The sequence below is a fragment of the Microcebus murinus genome, chromosome 5 (assembly GCF_040939455.1).
Source record: "Microcebus murinus isolate Inina chromosome 5, M.murinus_Inina_mat1.0, whole genome shotgun sequence".
NCBI lineage: Eukaryota > Metazoa > Chordata > Mammalia > Primates > Cheirogaleidae > Microcebus > Microcebus murinus.
The window spans coordinates 8,970,764-8,995,311 of NC_134108.1; the positions used below are offsets into that span (position 1 = coordinate 8,970,764).

At 38.7% G+C, this 24,548-nt stretch overlaps 1 protein-coding gene across 2 annotated transcripts in view; it reads right to left on the reverse strand.

The window, feature by feature from the left end:
* Window positions 1-24,548, reverse strand: part of SNX9 (sorting nexin 9) — a 122,669-nt gene that overhangs the window by 26,583 nt on the left and 71,538 nt on the right. For both annotated transcript variants that reach the window (XM_012759636.2, XM_012759637.2), the window contains 5 exons: window positions 21,831-21,996; window positions 17,666-17,816; window positions 10,811-10,895; window positions 7,635-7,760; window positions 7,392-7,509 (listed from right to left, as the gene is read on the reverse strand). In XM_012759636.2, coding sequence (XP_012615090.1) covers window positions 7,392-7,509; window positions 7,635-7,760; window positions 10,811-10,895; window positions 17,666-17,816; window positions 21,831-21,996 — 646 coding nt within the window. The remainder of the gene's footprint in view (window positions 1-7,391; window positions 7,510-7,634; window positions 7,761-10,810; window positions 10,896-17,665; window positions 17,817-21,830; window positions 21,997-24,548) is intronic.

Genomic DNA, 24,548 nt, shown 5'->3' on the forward strand with positions numbered 1-24,548 from the left:
AAGGCAGCCTCAGAAACACATAAAGCAAAAAGTGACTGAAAAGAAAGGATAAACAATCCTAAAATAATGTTAGATTTCAATACCCTGTGCTCAATAAATTGATAGAAAGAAAATTGGCAAGGACACAGAAACCTGAACAACACTATCCACCAACTCAGCCTAGTGACATGTACAAAATGCTCCACCCAATGGCTGCAGAACACACAGTCTTTTGAGGCACACATGGAACATTCCCCAGGACAGCCCATATGCGAGGCCATAAAACAAGTCTCAATAAATTTAAAAGGATTAAAATCATACAAAGCATGTTCTTTGAGCATAACAAAATAAAATTAGAGGTCAAAAGACAAAAAGAAATTTGGGACATGTTCAAATATTTGGAAATGAAACATAGAGTTGGCCCTCTATGGCCATGGGCTCTGCATCTGTGGATTCCACCAATCTTGGATCAAAAACATATTCAAGAAAAAAAAAATGTCTGTACTAAACATGTACAGACTTTTTTCATTGTTCCCATTCGTAAACAATATAGTATGACAGCTATTTATACACCAGTTACACTGCATTTGGTATTATAAGTAAGCTAGAGATGATTTAAAATACACAGGAGGATGTGCATAGGTTATTTGCAACTCCTATGCCATTTTACATCAAGGACTTGAGCATACATATATTGTGGTATCTGTGGGAGATTCTGGAACCAATTCCCCACGGATACTGAAGGATGACTGCATTTCTAAATAACCCATGGATCAAAGAATAATTTATGAGAGAAATTAGAAAATATTTTGACCTGGTGGAAAATATTTTGACCACAAAAATGAACATATCAAAATCTGTGGGATGCAATAAACGCAGTACTTAGAGGAAAGTTTAATGCTTGTAATAGAAGAGAGATTTCAAAACAATCTAAGCTTCTATGTTAAGAAATAAGAAAAAGTAAATTAAACTCAAATCGAGCAGATGGAGTAATAAAAGAAAATAATATAATAGAAAAACAATAGAGAAAATCAATAAAACCAAGGAAAAAAGGGAGAAGACGACAATGACCAGATATGAAGGCATATATATCACTGTAGACCATACAAGCCCTAACAAATATAAAGGAATACTTTGAACAACCCTAAATCCATACAACTTACATGAAATAAATTCCTTCAAAGACCCAAACTACCAAACCTCACTAAAGAAGAGACAGCCTGAATAGCCCTGTATCTATTAAGGAAATTAAATTCATAGTTAAAGGCTTCCCTCAAAGAAAACTCCAGGTCCAGATGATTTCAGTGGTAAATTCTATCAAACACTTACAGGATAATATAAATTCTACAAAATCTCTTCCTGTATATAGTAAAGGAGAGAATAATTCCAAAGTCATCCTATGAGACCAGCATTTGCCCTCATACCAAAATCAAAGACATGACAAAAAACTATAACCTCATCAACCAAATCCTCAACCAAGTATTAGCAAATGGAATCTAGCAATATATAAAAAGAATAATATATCACCATCAAGTGAGGTTTATCCCAGGAATGCAAGGGTAGAGAGTTCAGCAATGGAAAGCTGATCAAGGTAATTCACGGTATTAATGGTAAAGAAGAAGAACCACACGATCACTTTGACAGATACACAAAATATATTTGATAAAATTCAGCAGGCACTCCTGAAGAAAACTTTTAGCAAACTTGAAAAAGAAGTTCCTTACCTTGATAAAAGGAAATCTACAAAACCCCGACAACTAATATCATACTTAATGGTGAAAGGCTGAACGTTTTTTTCTCTAAGACTGGGAAAGATGTCTGCTCCCTCCATTCTTACTCAGCATCGTACTGGAGTCCTACCCAGTGCACACAGATTAGAAAGCATGAAATAACACAGTCTCTATTTCAAGATTACATTATTGTCTACATTTAAAAAAAAAATCCCAAAGAACACACAAAAAAGCTCGTGGAACCATTAAGTATATTTAGCAAGGTCACAGATGAAATGTTGATATATAAAAATCAACAGTATATTCAACAAACAACTGAAAAACAGAAATTTAAAAAACATTACCATTTATAACGAAATACTCCCCAATGAAATTCTTTTATTTTTTTATTTTTTTTTTTTTGAGACAGAGTCTCACTTTGTTGTCCAGGCTAGAGTGAGTGCCATGGCTCCTAGCTCATAGCAACCTCAAAATCCTGGGCTCAAGCAATCCTCCTGCCTCAGCCTCCTGAGTAGCTGGGACTACAGGCATTTACCACCATGCACAGCTGATTTTTTCTATATGTAATAGTTGGCCAATTAATTTCTTTCTATTTATAGTAGAGACGGGGTCTCGCTCTTGCTCAGGCTGGTTTCAAACCCCTGACCTCGAGCAATGCGCCCACCTCAGCCTCCCAGAGTGCTAGGATTACAGGTGTGAGCCACCACACCTGGCCGAAATTCTTTTATGTAACAAAATATATGTGGAATCTATATGCTGAAGACTACAAAACACCACTGAAAAGCAAATATATTTGTATTCATGGATTAGAAGACTACATATCAAGGTGTAAAAATTGATTTATAAAAATCAATGCAATTCCAATCAAAATTCCAGCATGACTATTTATAGATACCTACAAACTGACATTTAAATTTACAAGGAAAGCGCTGGAGTGGTGGCTCACGCCTGTAATCCTAGCACTCTGGAAGGCCGAGGCAGGATGATCGCTCAAGGTCAGGAATTCAAAACCAGCCTGAGCAAGAGTGAGACCCCGTCTCTACTAAAAATAGAAACAAATTAATTGGCCAACTAAAAAATATATAGAAAAAATTAGCCGGGCATGGTGGCACATGCCTTTAGTCTCAGCTAATTGGGAGGCTGAGTCAGGAGGATCGCGTGAGGCCAGGAGTTGGAGGTTGCTGTGAGCTAGGCTGACGCCATGGCACTCTAGCCCCAGCAACAGAGTGAGACTCTGTGTCAAAAAAAAAAAAAAAAAAAATCTACAAGGAAAGGCAAAGAATTTTGTAGTTTGTTAACACACTACCTGATTTAAAGATATACCATAAAGCAAAACTAATCAAGACAGTGTGATATTGGCAAAAGAATGGACACAGAAATCAATGGAACAGAAAAGAATCCAGAAAGAAACTCACACATATACGGTTAAGTGATTCTTTTTTTTTTTTTTTTTTTTACAAAGGTGTAAAGGAAATTCAACATAGAAAGGACAGTCTTTCCAACAATTAGTGTTAGAACCACAGGATATCCAGATGAAAAAATAATGAGCCTCTATCGTACAGTACACCGTATACAAAATTTAACCCCAAACGCATCACAGACCTAACTGTAAAACCTAAAACTATAAAATCTTTAGAAGAAAATGTGGTGAAGTTGGTCTTAGCCATGATACCTAAAGCACAATCCATAAAAGAAAAATTTCACACAATGGACTTCATTAAAATTAAAAGCTTTTGTGAGGCAAAAGACACTGCTAAGAGGATGAAAAGACAAGCCAGAGCTGGGACACATTATTTGGAAATTACATATCTGACAGAGGACTTGCTTCCAAAATATATTAAAAATCCTCAAAATTTAGCAACAGCCTAATAAAAAGTGGGCATAAAATTTGAACAGACACTTTACCAAATATGATACAAGGATGGGAAACAGCACATGAAAAGATGCTCAATACCTGCCATTAGGGAAATGTAAATTAAAACCACAGTGAGATACCACTGCATACCTAACCTATTAGATTGGGTAAAATTAAGAAAAACTGACACTATAAAATGAAGGTAAGGATGTGGAAGTACTGACACCCTTACACATTGCTGGTGAGGATTCCAAAATTGTGTAGCCACTTTGGAAAATGGTCCAGCAACATCTTAAATGTTAAACATATACCTACAATATAATCTAGCCATTCGACTCCCAGCTATCCAAGAGAAACAAAAACTTATGTTGATATAAAAACTTATATGCAAATGTTTATTTGTAATTGCTTTATTCGTAATTGCAGCTTTATTCCCAAAACTAGAAACCCAAATGTTCTTCAATGAGTACATGGATAAACAAACTACGGTATATCCATACATTGGAATACTACTTGGCAATAAAATGAAACAAACAGGAAATAGCAAGACAGATGAATCTCAATGCATTATGTTAAATACAAGAAGCCAGACTCAAAAGATTATGCAGCATATGCTTCTGGTCATAATGATATTCTAGACAAGGCAAAATTACAGGGACAAAGAACAGATCAGTGTTGCCGTGGTTAGGACTGGGGGAGGTGTTGAAAATATAGGGCACCACGGTTGTGGGAGGCGAAGAACTGCTCTGTAGCATGAGTACAGTGCTGGCTGCAAGGCTGTGGTGGTAGTTGTCAAAACTCACAGAGCTGTACACCATAGCAACTTACTGAACATAAGTTTAAAGATAAACTCTTAAAAAATGCAGCCTGAACTTCCCTTTAGAAATTATGAGTACAAGCGGGGTGGGATGGCACATGCCTGTAATCCTGGCTGCTTGGGAGGATGGGTTGAGCCCAGGAGTTCAAGACCAGCCTAGGTAACAAAGCAGACACCATCTCTAAAAATACAAGTTTCAAAATTATGAGTATAAATAAGCGTAAGTCTTTTAATAAGAAAGAGTATTATGGACTGACATATCAAAAACTTGTTACCTAAAAAAAATGGGACTTGAACATCACAATGGGCCTAAACACCTACTGTTTAAAGTCTCTCAAATTTTATACTTGTTAGTAGAGATTAAGTACTACGTAAACTTAGGCGATGCAGAAACAAATTGTCCTGTCTTGGAAAGATGATGATACACCTTCTGGGCAGAAAAGACCCAGAAAGTCAGCAAGGACCTGGGATAGCAGGAGTTCCCCATATGAACAAGTGAAGTGATTTATACCAAGAGTTTAGCTGGCTGACATTTAATGATTCTTATTTTACTTAAAAACTGCCCTCATGAAAATTCTTCTGGCATAGCTGGTTTACCTCCAAACTGCAACTTCAGGTGTTACTTTATGTTTGGTAAGATTTTCATACTATGTTCCAGAGAATTAGAATAAAGGGGGAAGGAGGGACTTTCATTTCCCTATTTGCAATGAACCTTATCTAGGTTTTCACTGAGAATGTGAATAAAACAGTTTGGTACCAGGAATAAAACCAGATTGATTCAATATTATTTCCACAAAGAAAAAAATCTATAAACAAATAAAAAATGTTAACTATACATTTTTCATGGATTATAAAGTCCACAGAAATGTTACATCTGCTTGGCATTCTTTTTCCTTTTTTCCAGTAGTTGAGCGAGGGGAGTTTTTATGTATTAATAATCTGTGGGTATCGTGGCAGGAGGCAGAGAGAGCAGGGGAATAAAGTCCCTTCTGTGCTTTTCATCTTCCTTGGCACATACCCAAGCCAGTGAATCAAAGCTCAACTTTCTTCACACTGAGGGGCTGTGGCTTCCTTGCTTTCCTATGACACCCCCCCTAGATGCATGCCTGACCTTCTTTTTATTAAAAAAAAAAACAAACCTTAGTACAGAAGGAAAACCATGACTCCATGATGGTTTAACATAGCGTTGAATTATCTGATTCAGAATAAACAGAGTATAAAACCTAAAAGATAGGAGAAATTTCTACAACCCTGACATAGCACATTAATCCATCTACTTAAACACTGTGGAGCACATGTGATAACCAAGCTATAAAGAAGAGTACCAAACTCAACAGACTGAAATTTTACAAGGCAGAACTGAAGTTTTCATGGAAAGAAATCTACATTTATACAAAGAAAGCTGTGACTTAAAGCCATAAGGACAACACAAAAGGATGGACAGTGAGTATGTGAACTGGTGTGGAACTTGGCTGAGGTGAGCACCACAGTGGACGGCAGCAACAATCCACACCAACCGGCCCTTGCTCCTCTGTCCCAGCGCCACAAAGACTGCTCAGTGTCGCCCTGCCAGACTGCAAGGATGTGTTTATCTACCTACCGGTGCAGCCCCATGCTCTTTTCTGCTGTGACAATTTGAATTTTTTGGAAAGTTTTATGAAATATCAAAATCAAAACTTCTTTAAAAGCAAAAGTTTCCATCTCCATAAAAAAACTTCAGAGAAAAATAAACATAAAACAAAGTAAAAGTTTTAAGGAGAATAACACTGTAAAGGTACTATTTCTAGCTAAAGATTTATTGGTCCACATCTCATAATGTAAACTGAGCAAGCTTCAGGATCAGCTGTGGATTCCTCTCCTAGCAATATCGAGGGAAGCCTGTTTAACATCTGTGGATCTGTTTCCTCACCCATAAAGTGAGGATGCAGCGCCTATCTGTGAGGGCAGACGTGCGACCTGGCACGAGGGACAGGCTTCACTGCTGCGCTACAACACAGCCCTGCCATCTCAGTCCCTCCCTAAACTACCGACCTCAACTCTGCCCAAGCAGGAATTAAACCGTCTCTGACCTTCCCTGACCTCTGGGGCAAGAACTCTCCCTTCTCCCTCCCTCCCTCAGGTCAGCCTCTCTGGCTCTGACCTTTTGCGACTTACTCTCACCCTCAATCCACTCCTTTCCATAATTACTAGTTCATTTATCTGAAATTTTTCTAGCTTTATATTAAAACCCCTTCTATCATTCTAAAGTCAGCTTCATTACAACTTTTATTCTGAGACACATATGCTGAGTCCTTGAGGATTTATATACAGCACCAGGTCCATACTAGGCCGGAGACGAAAAACAAAACAATGACAGTCCCCAGACATAAAAAGAAATCCCTCCTATCTGCATATTTATAGAGTATTCTGGAAACACCATGGATTATTTACCAGAAGGGGTTTTCTTGGGGGGAGAAAGAGGGGAAGCATGACATTTTTAATAAGGAAAGGGAGAATAATAAATAATTATGTAGAAAATTGAACACCTTCCTTCATCAATACTTAGAAGCTCTGTGGCTTCTCCATCCAATGTTTACACACTTCTAATGACAATGACACAGCTGGTCTGCATAACCTGTTTATATCATTTGGGTCATACATTTTTATTTTCATTTTACCCTATTTGGATCATATCTATTTTCTCAGGTATCATTTTCCACATTTTTTAAATGCATGTTTCTTTAGTAGGAAAGGATATAGCAATAAAGACAATAACTCTGCTCAAATTCAAGACACATATACAAGAGATATGATAGCAGATTTTATTAAACATTCCCACTAGGTGTTTAGGTAACTCCCAGATGTGTGTACAAAATGCTACGGTTCTCTCTGCATGGCCGTTCCTAACTACCATCTCCACAATAGTAGTGCCTCTTGCTGCTACGCGATGGAAAATGCCACCGCTGACTTGCAGGAGGATAACCTGACTAGAGTCTTTATACTGTCACCCTGAGTTTACTGTTACACTCACCTGTGACTTGCTTGTCTGGAAGAGAAGGGATCGGAATGGCTGACCCAAACTTAACCAGGAGACGCTCATATAACCAGTCAAAGTGCTTATACCTGTGGTTTACAGATCGGTTAGTGTTCTACAAAATAAGGGAAAGAGAAGAACAAGTTACCAATGCCAGCCAACTATAGAAAACAAAGAAAAAAAGCAAGTTGTAACCAGCAATGCAAGCCTGGTTCTAGTTTTGGTAGCTTGGATACTTACAGTAGGCGTTAGCTGGTATTCAATGTAGCTCTTCAGACCATACATTTTGGAGCCTTTCCTGGGATCTGCTACCACACAGTCAAACGTAGAGGTAGGATAAACCCACATCGGGCCATAATCTCCAACCTACACGGCGTTCCATGAAGAGTAATTTTGTTACATGGAAAAACAGTAAATACAATTGATGTAAATCAGGAAATACTTCTTTCTTTTTAGAGCTAAAAGTCCTTTGGAGGGGCATTCTTGTTCTTCCTTGAGAAGTTACTTAATGGTCTCTGTTCCTGTTAGATATTTTATGTGAAGAACACATTTGTAGGACAAACCCTTCTGCTCCCCACAGGGGCAGCTCAGTCCATGGAGAGGGGACACCAGCTTCCCTCCCCTCCAGCCGAGTGCTGGTAGAACACCACCTCTCTCTCTCGTCCAGCTGTCTCAGCTATATGAGAAGGGCTCTTTTTTTTTTTTTAACAATCTACCATGGACTGGTAGTTTTGTGAAATATAAAATTATACATTGATTTTTCAACAATGTCAAATTGCCATCAAGTTTTCTAAACATCCTCATTTTCTGTACTTATAGCTGATTGGTAACAAGCAGTTTTCAGATGGGCAGCTGGTCCAGGGATCATACTTGGAGTAGCATCATTCTAGTTCTCAGAAATGACTAATCTGGTCAGAGTCTGATAACCATTGTTTTACTACCAGTAGGGAGTGCCATGTCTCTAAAGCAAGAGCCAAGCCGCTGTTTTCTCTTGAGACTGCTTGTGTGTAAGCACACTGGGTTGGCTCAACTCCCTGTCCCTGGGTATTAGCCCCATCTGGGCAAGGCTTACCCAAAGAGGATAGGCTTCCATTCTTTTTCCACTGGTCTTTTTTTCTGTGACTAGGGGGCAAAAGTTAAAAAATTCTTGTGAGCCTTATTAGGCTTATGCTAGACCACTGGGGTTTTGGGAGGTGAGAAAAGGAAACCAGCAATGTCAGGTATAGAGAATTTATGAGTTTTGAGCCTATGGGTCATTTCTGCTAGACACTGCCAAGTAACCACAGGTCTGCTATCCCAAATCTGGTTGTTTTCCTCTTGTTTAAAACTGCACGCAAGGCCACGGAGGCAGCTGCAGAGGGACTTGGATGCTCATGCAGGAGCTCTGGGAATCACCTCCTGTATCACTGCTAGTCTTGAGTTGGTTCTGGATCATCATTCGTTTCATAAACTCTGACCATAGTAATACATTTCAGAAATCCAGATTGCAGGACAGTAGATCTTATCAAAGAAGAACATTTAAGAGCAATAGGAGACCTTATTATATCGAGAATATGTTATTTTCTTGGATTGGAATGGAAAAATAATTGAATTATAATACAATAAAGGATTAAGGGGAAAAAACATGTGGTCTATAAATGGAACACTATCTCTAGGAAAGAGATTCATTCAGAGATTCGAGGAGGAATGAAAATTTATAAAATAGGTTTTATTCTTGTAGTTAGAAAAAGTACAGTACGGAAGTGAAAAGAAAATGAGAAAAACCATGCAGATTGGGCTGAAGGAAGAAAGATGTGTTTAGGCTGAGATCTCAAAGGCAAGGCCAGACAGATATAAAAAGGAAAAAAGAGATATGCCCAGTCCTAATTCATTTTAAAGGTGGAAGAGGGCAAAAGTGGGTGGGACATGACAGTACAGAGGTTATTAGGTCAGGAAGGTGACCAAGTTTAGAAAGAGACTAGAGAGATCTGAGGACAAACTCCCATGACGAGGCCCCAGAGAGAGCCTGGATCCAGGAAGCTATCTTAAAGCTGCAGAGCAGGACTTTGTAAGACGACCTCAGTGACTGGGATGAGGGGGCAACTCTGATTGACCAGGGCCATACACTTGTTTTATTGTTGGGGAGGGTTACTATGCTTGTAAAGCTAAGAGCCAGGTCTCTGCTTTCTCTTGGCTTACAGGAGACCTGGTGGCTTTCCTCAGCTTGCTTTTCCACGCAAGAAGCCCATGCAGGCAGATCTGCCTACTGAGAACATGGGTCCAGTTCTAGCTAAATTTGTGGGACAGCAAAGAGGCTAGGACCTTTGGCTCTGTGCCACCACTGTCATGCTCATGACAATGTCCCCTTGAAGACTCTGAGGGGTAGGGCCATGGGCTCTTATTCTGCAGAGTTTTAAGTTTAATGAAAAGAATAGTAATACATGCTCTGTATTAAAAAGATTTGGAGAAAACAGAAAAAAATTAACATAATCTTTAACTATTCAGAAGATAATTACCCCAAATGTACTTTGAGGGAAAAAGGATAACAGGGGCTCTTGGTTATAGCCCTTCAGTCTGAAGGTTTCCAGGATTTCAAGCTTTTCAAAGATGTGGGGACAAGTAATTAAAGAATCTAATATCATTCTTGCAATTTTGCCAAGCCTCCCAGGACCCAAAGACTATAGAGTAAGAACAGACACTGCCTCATCCTTGTCTGTGTCCATGGTGATCACACTCAGGGCTTCCCCCACCACTTCCCCGATGTTACAGTTACAGGGTTGAATTAACAGGGTCAGCAGATAGCCACAGTTCTCTTTTCCAGAATTGCATTTGAAAATATACCACTAGATATTGCCTAGATAGAAAATCAGCAACCAAAATATAGGCTGAAACCAAAGGGCCTGTGTTGATTTATGTAATCAAGTTACTCTGAGACAGATATTCTTAATGGTGTCATTAACTCCCTGCTTTTATTTGGTAGCTCCTTATCTTGGCCTGGCAGCTGATTTACTGGAAAAAACACTATTGTCAATATATTAGAAAAGGTACCCATTCTGGTAACATGCATGTACTTCACTAGGGAAGAAACATAAATATGTGACTTGAGTTTATTAGCTAAACATATAGGGCTTGGAGAAAAACAGCATGTAAAATATACTTTAAAACACTATATAAAAGAAAAATGTTTCAAATAATAAGTTTTATATATATTATTTGTTCAATACTAAGGGTCTGAAAGATAAAGAATATAACAACAGGCATTAATTTATGTTAATTTACTACTTCTACAACACTAACAAATCCTATCAGTCATTTGGGGCATTAATGGGTTTAAAAATACTTTACCAAAGACTAATAACTCTCTTGGCTTTAAGGTATAGTATTATAAAAGAGCTTAATTAGAAACAAAGCAAACAAACAAAAATGAACAAACTTACAATGATGGGAATTCTCTCCTTGGGTTTTGCTAGTTGCTTGGCCAACAAATACTGTTCCACTCCAGGTTTTGCAAATCCAGGAAATCTAATCATGAAGACAAATGTTCATGAGTCCTGTATCTTTCCTTATTGGAATTCTACGACTCTCATCCACATTTACTTAATACACCTGTTCTTAATACACTTGTTCTGTCTTTCAGAGTAGGAAACTGTGATAAATGAAACCTAACATTATCAGATTGTTCTATGGCCAATTAGGCATTTAATTAAGCTTGATCTGGTGAAGAGAACAGTTTGACTACAGAGGTGTGATATTTATGGGTACTCTATTTGCTTGGGTCTGAAACATTCCATCACCCAGCAAAGTGTGAAGGGCGGACCTGCAACATTCCCCAGTTCACAGGGACAGTAAGCAGCAAGCCCCAATCTGAACTGGCCCCAGGGGTCATCCCTAACGAGCTGCTCCTATTCATAAGCATTTGTGCCATTTTCCTCTGAAACTGCCTTCAGAAACAGTTTGACACCAAGAAAACAACTCTCCTTAGTAAAGCAACCCAAAGCATAAGAAATTTGGCTACCAGAGGGGGGATCATTTAAAGACCTGAAATCATAAATTAACTTGACCACTTGCAGAAATCAAATCTACATCCAAAGGACATGTCTATGACTGGAGGACAGCTGGAACAAATGCATAGTCCTCCAAAGTGCTACTTCTGAAGAACACAAGATTAACTTGGGTTTTAGAATGTTTTTAAAAAAATAAACAGGAAAACACAAAAGAAAGCAAGATATCTAAACTGGGAGAGGGAACCTTATTTCTCCAAAGTTGCATTACTACTGCATTACTTTAGCTGCATTACTTCTGATTTCATTCACACCCCAAGCCAAAGGCCACTGTGATGCTCTCAGAGGCCGTATCTTCTTTTCCTTCATTCTCAACTGACTTCTGGCCAGTCCTCTTTCTCCAGACGGCCCTTCAAGCACAGCTCATGCACAGAGCAAAGAGGAGTCCTGGAGCAGGATGGCTTTGGGTCTGAACTCCAACCCCAATACTCAGGTGGCCTTAGGAGCCTCAAGCTACTTATGGGAAGAACAAGACCAGATGACCTACCTCTGAAGGTGATAAGGGAATTAAATGAAAAGGTTTGTGAGAAGAGCCTAACATGTATTCAATACATTTAAATTATTGGTAATTATGCCATCATCTCTGTGAAAGCATTCCTGCAGCCTCAGGCAGGGCTTTCTCTGTGCTTCCTTAGCATTCTGAGCATGTTTTTGCTATACAGTTTGTCACATTTATATACACATTATAGCACACTAGAAGCACTTTAGAGAAAGCATTTGTATTTTCAGGACCTAGAGGAGTTCAGGGAACACACTAAACACTTAATGAATTAATGGGCTAACTTGGAACAGTTTTATTAAAGAACTCACACTTCTGTGGAGATTACATACTGTGACAACTCCCTGACCAGACTGTCAGCTTCTGAGTGCAGAGATCACATTTCACACTGCTTGTATATTCTTATGGACCACAGCAAACCTCTAGGGCTGCCTATACACACCCAGTTATAATGCTCACTGAACAGCAATGTAATTTATTAATTATCTGAGCATTATCAAGATGGATTCTTATAATGCTCAAGCATATTTAAATCTCTGATCTCCTTTTCAAGTATAAGGTTTATGTTCCCTGGAATACAAGCGTCATATAAAATGGAATAATTACTGGAAAAGTGTTAATACTTTAAAAAACGTTTACAACTGTTACAAATGACTCATTTATACATTAGTCTAGTTAAATAAAAATACAAAGGGTCTTAAATTGTTCCCAGCACTACAGAGAGACAGAAAAGCCTCAGAGGTACAGGTTCTAATTAGGACTGCTCTAATTTTGTTTCAATCTGGAGTGGCATTTGAGAGCAGAAAGAATCCTTAAAGCCAACCTCTTTCTTTTAGATAAATGAGGAAACTGAGGTTCAAAAAGGTCATCAAACGTGCCTAAATGAAACAGATGTTTGGTATGTAGAAGAAAAAAAAAATAAATAAATAAAAAAAAAAAAAAAACAAAAAAAAAAACATGCCTAAGATCATACAGCGCATCAGGGAGCAAGTGCAGAGGAGAGAGAAGCACAGGACAGTAGAGTCAAAGACCCAGGCACCAGCCAGAAACCTCACTCATCAGCTATGAAGATGTAGCTCTTGATTTTTCTGTTTCCACTTCCTTGTTTTCAAAATAGGGCTAAGAAATAAATTAAACTTAAATGGGCTTTAAATATACTTTAAATTTAGGTTTAAAGAACACCTGACTGTAATATACATCACTACTGACCATACTGAAAACTTCAAATTTGACCTCTAAGAAACTAGACACAGTTGACTAACAAGACACAGAATGACCACTTTTATTATGTATGCAATTGAGCAGGGTAATACATAATGGAAGAAACTGGAAAAGAGGTATAAAAAGTGTACAGTGAAGAGAGCTTCATCATCCGAAGCTATTTAAATATACTTTGGAGACTTGTAGGACTTCTTAAACTAGATCTAGACCTAGATCTTCATGTCTGAATATTAATAAATGCCAAATGTTTTCAATTTTTTCCAGACATAGATTAACATTCTTTGATAGCTGCTTTGAATCATAAACTTGGAATATCGAGAAAAAGTATTAGTAATTTCAGAAAATAAACTATTTTAAACATAACTGCTGAAAGAAGAGTACTTAAAGATTCTTACGGAAGTCATATTAATAATTTATATCTCTTTCAAGCTACACTAATATAAACTACACACTGACCTAGGACTTGCTACCAAAGAATCCTACAGTACAAAGTGCATACTTGCTCTTTCCCACATGCTCTCCTGTTAAGGACTATGAAAACTTTTTTTAATCTAAGAGAAATCTAAGTGAAAATAAGTATCTTAAGCATATGAGGTACAATAGCTGAGATCATGTGCTTTAGAGAAGGAGGGACTAGAAAACTTACACTGGTGTGAACTTGAGTGTCACTAACCTCCCCGGGTGTCAGTTTTTCTCACAGTAAAATAAGGATTCTATGAATCTATAAGGTGGCATACGAATGCATACAAACCACTTTGCACTTTGCCTAGCACATGATGAGTGATTAATAAAACAGTAAAACATTTAAAAGGGGGGTTTATTATTATTTTTAGCTTTCTGTTACATTAGTGATAAAACCGTAATATGTCGTAGAGTTGATAAAGGTAAAAGTAATAAAAACTATTTAGCAAATCATTAAATAAACATTTTACTTATTAACCTTATAAAATGAAAATTCTTTTTTTTAATAAAAAATAACCTTTGGAGGCCAGGCATAGTGGCTCACGCCTGTAATCCTAACACTCTGGGAGGCTGAGACGGGAGGATCGCTCAAGGTCAGGAGTTCAAAACCAGCCTGAGCAAGAGCGAGACCCCATCTCTACTAAAAAATAGAAAGAAATTAATTGGCCAACTAAAAATATATGGAAAAAATTAGCTGGGCGTGGTAGCGTATGCCTGTAGTCCCAGCTACTCGGGAGGCTGAGGCAGATGGGTTGCTTGAGCCCAGGAGTTTGATGTTGCTGTGAGCTAGGCTGACACCACAGCAATCACTCTAGCCTGGGCAACAAAGTGAGACTCTGTCTCAAAAATAAATAAATAAATAAATAAATAAATAAATAAATAAATAACATAAATAACATAAATAACATAAATAAATAAATAACATAAATAAATAACCTTTGGTTTGATTATATTTTATTGAGGACTTCTGCATCTATATTCATAAGGGTCTACAGTTTTCTTTTTTTGTTGTGTCCTTTCCTGGCTTTGGTATACTGACTTCATAGAACGAGTTGAGGAGGATTCCCTCCTTTTCTATGTTATGAATAATTCATGCCAAATGGGTACCAACTCTTCTTTGTAGGTCTGGTAAAATTCAGCTGTGAATCCATCTGGTCCGGGACTTTTTGTTGTTATTGTTAGAAGGTTTTTTTATTGCTGTTTCAATCTCACTGCTCGTTATTGTTCTGTTCTGTTATTGTTCTATTTCTTCCTGATTGAGTCTTGGGAGGTTGTATGTTTCCAGAAATTTGTCCATTTCCTCTATGTTCTTGAGTTTATGTGCATAGAGATTTTCATAGTATTCATAGATAATATTTTGTATTTCTGTGGTATCAGTTGTAATATCTCGTTTTTCATTTCTGATTGAGCTTATTTTTCTCTTCTATTCCTGGTTAATCTCGCAAAAGGTCTATCAATTTTGTTTATCTTTTCAAATAATCAACCTTTTGTTTTGTTGATCTTCTGTATAATTTTGTTTTCAATTTTGTTTAGTTCTCTGACCTTAGTTATTTCTTTTCTTCTGGCTTTGGGCTTGGTTTGCTCTCCCTTTTTTAGTTTGTTGAGACATGTCATTATATTGTTAATTTGTAATCTATCTTTTTAAAATACACTTAAAAAATAGGCATTTTAAGGCTATGAAATTTCCCCTTAGGACTGTTTTTGCTGCAACCCACAGATTTTGATAGCTTGTGTCCCTCTTGGTCATTTAGTTTGAGGAATCTTTTAATTTCCATCTCATTTCATCTTTGATACAATAATCCTTCAGCAGCAGGTTGTTTAACTTCCATGACTTTGGGTAGAATTGAATGTTTTCCTTGGAGTTGATTTCTAGTTGATTTATTCTACTATGGTCTGAGAAGATACATGGTAGGATTTCAAGTTTTTTGAATTTATTAAGCCAAGTTTTATGGCCTATGATATGATCAATCTTGGAGAATACTCCATGTGCTGATGAGTAGACTGTATATTCAGTAGTTTTTAGGTAAAATGTTCTATAAATGTCTGTTAGGCCCAACTGTCCTATAGTTGCATTTAAGTCCAGTGTTTTTGTATTTATTTTCTGCTTGGAAGATCTATCTAGTTTTGTCAGCAGGGTGTCGAAGTCCCCGGCAATTACAATGTTGCTGTTACATCTCTCTACTTAGATCTAGTAGGATTTGCTTTATGAATCTGGGTTCTCCGGTGTTTGGTGCATGAATATTTAGGATTGTCATATCTTCTTGTAGAATTGTTCCCTTTACTATTATATAATGACTATATTTGTCTTTCTTTACTATTGTTGATTTATAGTTAATTTTACCTGATACAAGAATGGCTATACCTGCTTTCTTTTGGTTTCCATTTGCATGGAATATTTTTTCCATCCCCTGACCTTGAGTCTGTAAGAATCCTTGTGGGTTAGATGTGTTTCCTGAAGACAACAAATACTTGGCTCATATTTTTTTATCCAGCCTATGTCTCTTGAGTGGGGAATTCAAACCATTTACGTTGATTGACAGAATTAATATGTGGGGTGCTGTTCTGTTCATCCTGTTGGTTAGTAGTTACTGCTTTGTTTTACCTGTTGTACTATTGCTTTATTTGAGCTCTGAGCTTTAGCTTTTGGACGGTTTTACACTGGAGGGTGATCATTGTGTTGTTCCATGTATAATTCAGTTCTGAGTATTTTCTGCAGGGCAGGTTTGGTCTTGACAAATCCCCTCAGTATTTGCTTCTCTGGAAAAGTCTTTATTTCTCCTTTGTTTAACCACTTCAGTACGGCGCTCACCAGTTGTGAAACATTATCCATAGCCAGCACTCATAGTCCGCAAGATAGTTTGTGCGGTGTATTGATGATGAATCTGTTTTGCTCTTGTGTGATGAGGAAAGGTTTAAAGCACTGAAAGCTTGTTTTACTTTACTGATTTAAATCAGAGTAGGTTACATATACATATATGTTTTTATTGTTATTTTTAAATGTTCACAATTTTATTTTGATAAATGAAAAATTAGAAAAGTCAAGTTTTGTTATTAATGCTAAAGTCGACGCTTGGCTGTGCGCGTTCATCTGTGGCTATTGACTCTAGTCCACGCTCGTACCAAAATGGTTAAGAAACTTAGTTCTGCAGGATACAAAATTCTAGGCTGGCAGTTGTTCTGTTTTTTGGGTTTTTTAAAATTATTTCTTTGTTTGTTTATTTTGAGACAGAGTCGCACTCTGTTGTCCGAGCTAGAGTGCTGTGGCATCAGCCTAGCTCATAGCAACCTCAAACTCCTGGGCTCAAGCAATCCTCCTGCCTCAGACCCTCAGTAGCTGGGACTACAGGCATGTACCACCATCCCCAGTTAATTTTTTCTCTATATATTTTTAGTTGTCCAGCTAATTTATTTCCATTTTTTTTTTTTTTAGTACAGATGGGGTCTTGCTCTTGCTCAGGCTGGTCTCAAACTCCTAACCTCAAACGATCCGCCTACCTTGGCCTCCCACAGTGCTAGGATTACAGGCATTAAGCCACCATGCCCGGCCAGTTGTTTTGTTTAAGATGAGTGAAGTTGGAGCGCCAATCCCTTCTTGTTTGTAAGGTTTCAGTTAAGAAGTCTGCAGTTAGCCTGATGGGTTTTCCTTTGTGAGTTACTTCACATTTTTGCCTTATGGCTCACAGGAGTTCCTCCTTCGTGTTGACTTTGGTCAGTGTGATGAGTATGTGTGTTGGTAATTGCCTCTTTGCAATGAATCTCTAAGGTGTTAGTTGAGCTTCTTGTACCTGGATGTCTAAATCTCTAGCAAGACCAGGAAGTTTTCCTCAATTATTCCTCTCTATAAGTTTTCCAGCCCTTGTGTGTTTTCTTTGTTACCCTCAGGGATGCCTATGATTCTTATATTTGGCTGTTAATAGTTAAATAAAAAAGACCAACTCATACCCAAGTCCTATGAGATCACTGCAAAGACAAGAAGCCAACTGCCTTTTTGTATTTTATACATACTCTATACACAGGTCCTGATTTCCCCTCCTCCCCGGTAAACTTACTTGTTAAGTGGCAGTTTCATGGAAGATGCACCAGCACGACTGTTTCCTCGCTGGCTGCCTCCTGCTTCAGCTGATTCTGAATCTTTAAAGTAAGGGGAGGAGGACTTGGGGTCATCCCAGTCTTCATCCCAGTCATCATCATCACCAGTTGCTAGAGGTGGAAACAGAACATCATCAGTAAAAAAAATAAAAATTAAAAAAAATGAAATTACTTAATTTTCTGGTAACTATTACTGGGCTACTCCATTTTTAAAAAAAATGGGAGAAAAGGGTATAGTATAAGAGTATAATGTAGATGTTAAGAATGTAGTCTACTTTAAGGCCTGAATTGTGGATTCTGTCTTTTAGTGCAAAAAACACATTAGAAACAACTCAAAAAGGGATGACAGATCAACTGATCTTTGTCAGGGGCACCTAGAAGACACAATGGGTAAAGGACAGTCTCTTTAATAAATAGTGTTGGGAAAATCAGATACCCACATGCAAAGGAATAAAACCGGATCCTTGTATTATATCATACACAAAAACTAATTCAAAATAAAGATCTAAATATAAAAACAGAAACCATAAAACCCCTAAAGGACCAATGGGGAAAAGCTCCTTTACACTGGCATGGCAATGATTTTTTGGATATCACACCAAAATCTCAAGCAACAAAAGCAAAAACAATTGTAGCTACATCAAACTAAAAAGCTCCCATACAGCAATGGAAATAATAAACAAAACGAAAAGGAAGCCCACAGACTGGGAGAAAATATTTGTGAACCATTTGTCTGATAAGGTGTTAATATCAAAAATATATAAGGAAATCACACAACTCAATAGCAAAAAAACCCAAATAACCTAGTTAGAAAATGGACTAAGGACCTGAACATACATTTTTCCAAAGAAGGCATATGGCCAACAGGTATATTAAAAGTGCTTAACATCATTAATCATTAGGGAAATGCAAATCAAAATCACAACAAAATATCACCTTATGCCTGTTAGGATGGCTATTACCAAAAAGTCAAGAGATACCACGTGTTGGCAAAGGTGTAAAGAAAAGGGAACCCTTGTACGTTTTTGATGGGAATGTAAATTAGTACAGCCATTATGGAAAACAGCCATTATGGAGGTTCCACAAAAAATAAAAAGATAGCGCTACCATATGACCCAACAACCCCTCTCTTCTGGATTTATACCCCAAAGAAATAAAAGCAGTAGGGTATCTGTGCTCCTGTGTTCAGAGCAGCATTAGTTGTAATAACCAAGATATGGAATCCACCTAAGTGTCTGCGGACGGATGGATGGATGGATGGATACAGAAACTGTGGTATACACATACAATGGAATATTATTCAGCCCCTAAAAAGGAGATCCTGCCATTTGCGACAACATGATGAACCTGGAGAACACTATGCTAAGTAAAAATAAGCCAGATGCAGAAAGATAAACATTGCATTTCTCACTTAATATGAGAAATCTGAAAAAAAAAATCAAACTTAAAGAAGCAAAGAGTACAAAAGTGGTTACCAGGGGCAGAGAGAGGGTAAAGTGGAGAGATGTAGGTCAAAGGGCACAGAGCTGCAGTTATGTAGGATGAACAAGTCTAGAGATCTAATGCATAGCATGAGGACTACAGTTAACAATGTTACAATGTTGTAGAGTATACTGGAAACTTGCTAAGAGAACAAATTTTAGGTGCTCGCTCTCACCATACACACACACAAAGGTAACTATGCAAAGTGACACGTGTTACTTGGTTGACAGGAGTAATCATTTCACTATGTAGATGCACATCACAATATTATATTGTGTACCTTAAATACAATTTTTTTTAAAAAGGGCTATCAGTCCAAATAATGTCAGATAAATGCAGACTGTAAAAATGTTAGGTGATACATAAGAAAAGGCCTTCTAGAGGCCTTTACCCTGATAAATCTAGTCTTATAAATAAGTAGAACAAAACCCCCTTTAAATCAAGAAGCTTGGGAGGACAAAAGGGATGATAGATAGTTGAAAAGCAACTGTTCGATACTAATTAACAAATGTAAGAGAAGGGCAATGAGGGGAATATAGGAAAGAACAGGCTGGGGTGTGGGAGAAAAAGGGAAGGAGAAAAGAACTGAACTATTAGAAGGATCTGGAACAAGTTGCTGGAGAACTAGACGTCTGCTGACTCGCCTCACGTTTCCACCCCACTCACCACTCCTGGTCCTACTGACAGCCAGCTCCCGCCTATGACTGCCGGCTTTGAGCCAGCACCGTGCCCTTTTCTGGTTCTGAGTGCAAGGTCCCTGCCATTTGGAACAGACATTCACTTCTTGGCCCAGTGTGCTCACAGAGGAGACAGGATCCAGTGATCATTAAAAAATAATAAGCAGATTCCTATCTTTTGTTTAATTTCAGAACAGACATATATAGCCTTTCTTAATTCCTGACCTAGTTCCCATTCTATACATTTCTCTTCTGTCTCAGTATTTCCATTAGCCGAGAAGTCAAACAGGTAGTTATGGAAAATATAAAAACAGCTGACGCAAAGGCCACACACCAGCAGGATGAGCCCCATTCCGCCCATATACACAAGATTTTAAAACAAATGTGTTTGTTGCTAAGGTGTGAAAAGAAGGTGACATAGAATCAAGACTTCCAAGGCTGGGCATAGTGGCTCACACCTGTAATCCTAGCTCTCTGGGAGGCTGAGGCGGGAGGATCGCTCAAAGTCAGGAGTTCGAAACCAGCCTGAGCAAGACCAAGACCCTGTCTCCACTAAAAATAGAAAGAAATTAATTGGCCAACTAAAAACATAAGGAAAAAATTAGCCGGGCATGGTGGCGCATGCCTGTAGTCCCAGCTACTCGGGAGGCTGAGGCAGAAGGATCACTTGAGCCCAAGAGTTTGAGGTTGCTATGAGCTAGGCTGATGCCACGGCACTCCTAGCCCCGGCAATGGAGTGAGACTCTGTCTCAAAAAAAAAAAAAAAATAATAATAATAATAATAATCAAGACATCCTGTGCGTCTCTGAAAGCCTGGCGATCAGAGAACCAGCTCAGCCTCCCCACACCAGCAGCACCCACGGCGGGTGCAGGGGCCGCGCCTTCAGGGAAGGTGCTTTCCAGTCTTCCGGGGTCCCCACATCCCACTTTGCTCCTCTGCTCACAGCACAGCCCCTTCTGGCATTTGGATCTGTGACCCTCAACAGATAACTGAAGATTATAACGATACCTGTTTACATTTGTTTCCAGGTTTGATATGCGTGAATAAGAGCAACTGCGATAGTTCTTGTGAATCAAATCTATTTTCAACTCAATGACCCAGTGTGATACTGTGAGAGAATAAGAATTATACATCTGGTCTCAGCCCCCCGTTCCTGGCACAGAGCCCCAGCCCTTGTAATTTCCTGAGCAATAGGGGTGCTCAGTGCATCTTCTCTTCTGATATTTGGTCTTTGACCTCAGTTCCTGACACTGAACTCCCAACCCTTGGAGTTTCTGAGTGATAGGAATGTCTTTGTTCTAATGAGGTGACTCTCAGTGGGCTCCTGGGTAATGGCTGGTCACCAGAAAGACCAAGCCATGATCAGAAGCTTGGAACTTTCAGTCCCAGCCCCATCCTCTGGGAAGAGAAGAAGGGCTGGAGACAGGGTTAATAATCAATCTTGCCTATGAGACAAAGCCACCGTAAGAATCCCTGAACCGCAGGCCTCAGAGAGCTTCTGGGTCGGTGAAGTGCAGAGGTGCCTGGGGGGTGGCAGGCCTTGGAGGGGGCATGGAAGCTCCATACCCCTTCCCAACACCTTGCCCTTTCTATCTATCTCATCATCTGGCTGTGTATTTGGATCCTTTAAATTATCCTTTGTAATAAACTGGCAATAGTGAGTATTTCCCTGAGTCCTCCGAGCCACTTTAGCAAATTAATTGAAGCCAAGGAGGGGGTTGTAGGAACCCCCTGGGATCTGACTCCAGGTAGACAGTGTCGGGATTGAGATCAACTGCAGGACACCCAGCTGGTGTCTGCTGCTGGAGAGCTGCTTGGTGCGTGGGGACAATCTCCCCCTGCCGTGTCTGGGTCACACAAGTGCTCTGGGTTGTGCTGAGCGTGGGAGTAGCAAAAACCGTCCGTTCTTTCTTGTCTCTCACACCAAGTTAATTATGGGCAGGCGGGGTGGAGCCCTCTCCTCACCTGGACCTTGGTAGGCCTGGGGGTGGCCGAAGGCTGTGTCCCAGTTGTTGGGAGTGTTTTTCTGGGCGCCAGCACCCTCTGGCTTGGCCCCCCAGCCATCTGAGCTCTCCCAGTTCCCGGATTTGGAGGCACTCCAAGCTGACCAGGGGTCGCCGCTACCGCTGACCTGTTGAGAGGGGTAACAAGGAGAAAGAATATTTGTGACTTCTGGAAACCATGACTCAATTCAATAATTAACTGGCACAATAATTAAATACACCTGGAGTGCTGAAAAAACTCAACAGAATTTAAAACAAATTTAAACAGTAATTTTTTTTCCAACATGTAGGAAAGCACAAAAAGCAGCATCAATTGACTTCACTGATGTTAACATTTTGCCACATTTGCTCAGGAACTTTGAACAGTAACAAAGGAACTATTAGACACAGTTAAAGCCTCCTGTTTCTTCTTCTGCCCCAGCAGTAACTATTTTTACGAATAGCACATTCATTCCTATGTGCTTTCAAACTTCCATTGTATACATACACATTCATAAATAACAACTGTTTTATATTTTTAAAATGGACCTGAACAATGTCATACTGTATGTATCTCTTTGCAAGTTGGTTTTTTTCACTCAACATATGATTTTAAGATTATACAAGTGAGAAAGACTTGTTTCATTCACCTTAACTGCTTTATAGCAGCTGCTGTATTTTTAAGTAGGTTTAATTTTTATTTGAAAAAGTAATACATGATCAGTAAAAAAAAACCAAACTGAATAAAAGGATATGCAATTTTAAAAATATGCCTAACCCCTTAAGATGCCAGTCACTTCTTTCAAGACAACTACTGCTGTTAAAAGACACAAAATCACAACAAATTTAGTTATAGATCTAATGGCTTTTGTTCACGATTCACGAATCTGGGCGGCCTCCACCCTGCAAACTAGAAGGAGCTTCCACTGGGCAACAGCAAAACACTGAGTTTTGTAAGGTGCGAATAAGGAGACAGAACAAGAGGAAAAAGCTGAGTGGTTAACATCAGGTTACTTCCGGTTACTTTTTTTGGTAAGGGTTAAAGCAGAGGGGACTTCCTTATTACCCTGACTCAGGTAGACTAGAATATCCTGTTGTCAGCAAAAAACTGGTCTGCTTAGGGACCTATGTGCTTCCTGAAGGTTTCAGTTGGGTGACACGGCACTTATGGGAGGACCCCACTCTGGATAGGTCTGTGCTGGTGCCAGTGCGAGGGACTCCAAAACCACCATCTCCCATAATTTTTGTTAATGCTACTAAGGGATTCCTTGTGTGTGCTTAACTGAAACATCCCATGCAGAGACATCCTTTCTGCTTTTAAACATGAGAGTGGGCCCAAATTATACTCTCTGCTCTGTACTTTTTTTCTCTTAAGAGCATAAAACATTCTCCAAGTACATCAGCAGGTATGGATACAACATTCTTTACATGTCTCCATAAAATTCCATTATATTAATTTCCCATAATTTAACCAGCATATGCTGATGTTAATTTATCTTGTTTTCAGTATTTTGGTACTGTAAATAATACTGCAATCCGAAAGATCTATGTGAAATTCCCAGAAGAAGAATTGCTGGGCTAAGGAGATTATGTATTTAGAATTGATAGATTTTGTCAAATTGCTTTTCAAAGAGACTTTAGTTACACTCCTGCAATCCTAGTGACATGCTTAGGGGTTTTGTTTTGCATAAAAAGGAGCTTCCATACTCCAAAATTATTTTTAAAATATTTTTCTCTTATTCCTTTGAGTGATTTTATAGTTTGATGATTAATATTATAAATAAAATTCTGGAACAGGCAACACACAGCACCCAATTTCAAGGAATACTCTGGTAGGAGTAGGGGAACCCACCTCTGAACCTTGACCTGCCTATCCCACCCCTGAGGCAAGCACAGTTTTTTGGTTGGTTTTTTGTTACCTTGACTTTTTTACATTTAAATCTTTGATCTGTTGGAACTTACTTTGGTATGAGAAATAATACTCCCCTATTGCCCTACTACCATTTAATGAATAATGCATCTCCCCCCCCCATTTGAAACAGGACCTTTATCGTATATTGGATTTGGGTCTATTTCTGAACTTTATTATTTCTTAGTGATCTATTTGTACTAGTACCATGCCTACTTTGACAGAAAAACCATTAAAACTTTAACATAACATCTGTTAGCTGTTCATTTTTACAACTGAGCTTTAGCATCAACTTAATAGGTTTCAACTAAAACAATGTGAACTTTGTCAAGAGGAAAAAACCCAAACTTTGTAAAATAATTTAAAGAGGTTATTCTAAGCCATATTTGAGGATCATGACACAGAGCCATGCCCCAGAAGCTTTGAGCAAGTGGACTTGCTTTGGTTGGGTTACAGTTTGGTTTTATACACTTCAGGGAGAAAGGGGTTACAGGCGAAATCATAAATCAATAAGTGGAAAGCGTACATCAGTTTAGGCCGAAAAGGTGTGCCATCTCGAAGGTGGGGCAGAGGGCTTACAGGTTATGGGTGGGTTTAAAGATTCTTTGACTTGTAATTGGTTAAAGACATGAAGTTTTTTGTCTAAAGGCTTAGAATGTTTTAAGATAGGAGGTCTGCTAATCAGAGACAAGCCAGGACACATTTGTTGTGTAAACTGAGGACCAGCATGTTTGTCTTGGATAGCCTTAGGCCTGTTAATGAGTTACAACAGGGTATCTCCAAGAAGGGAGG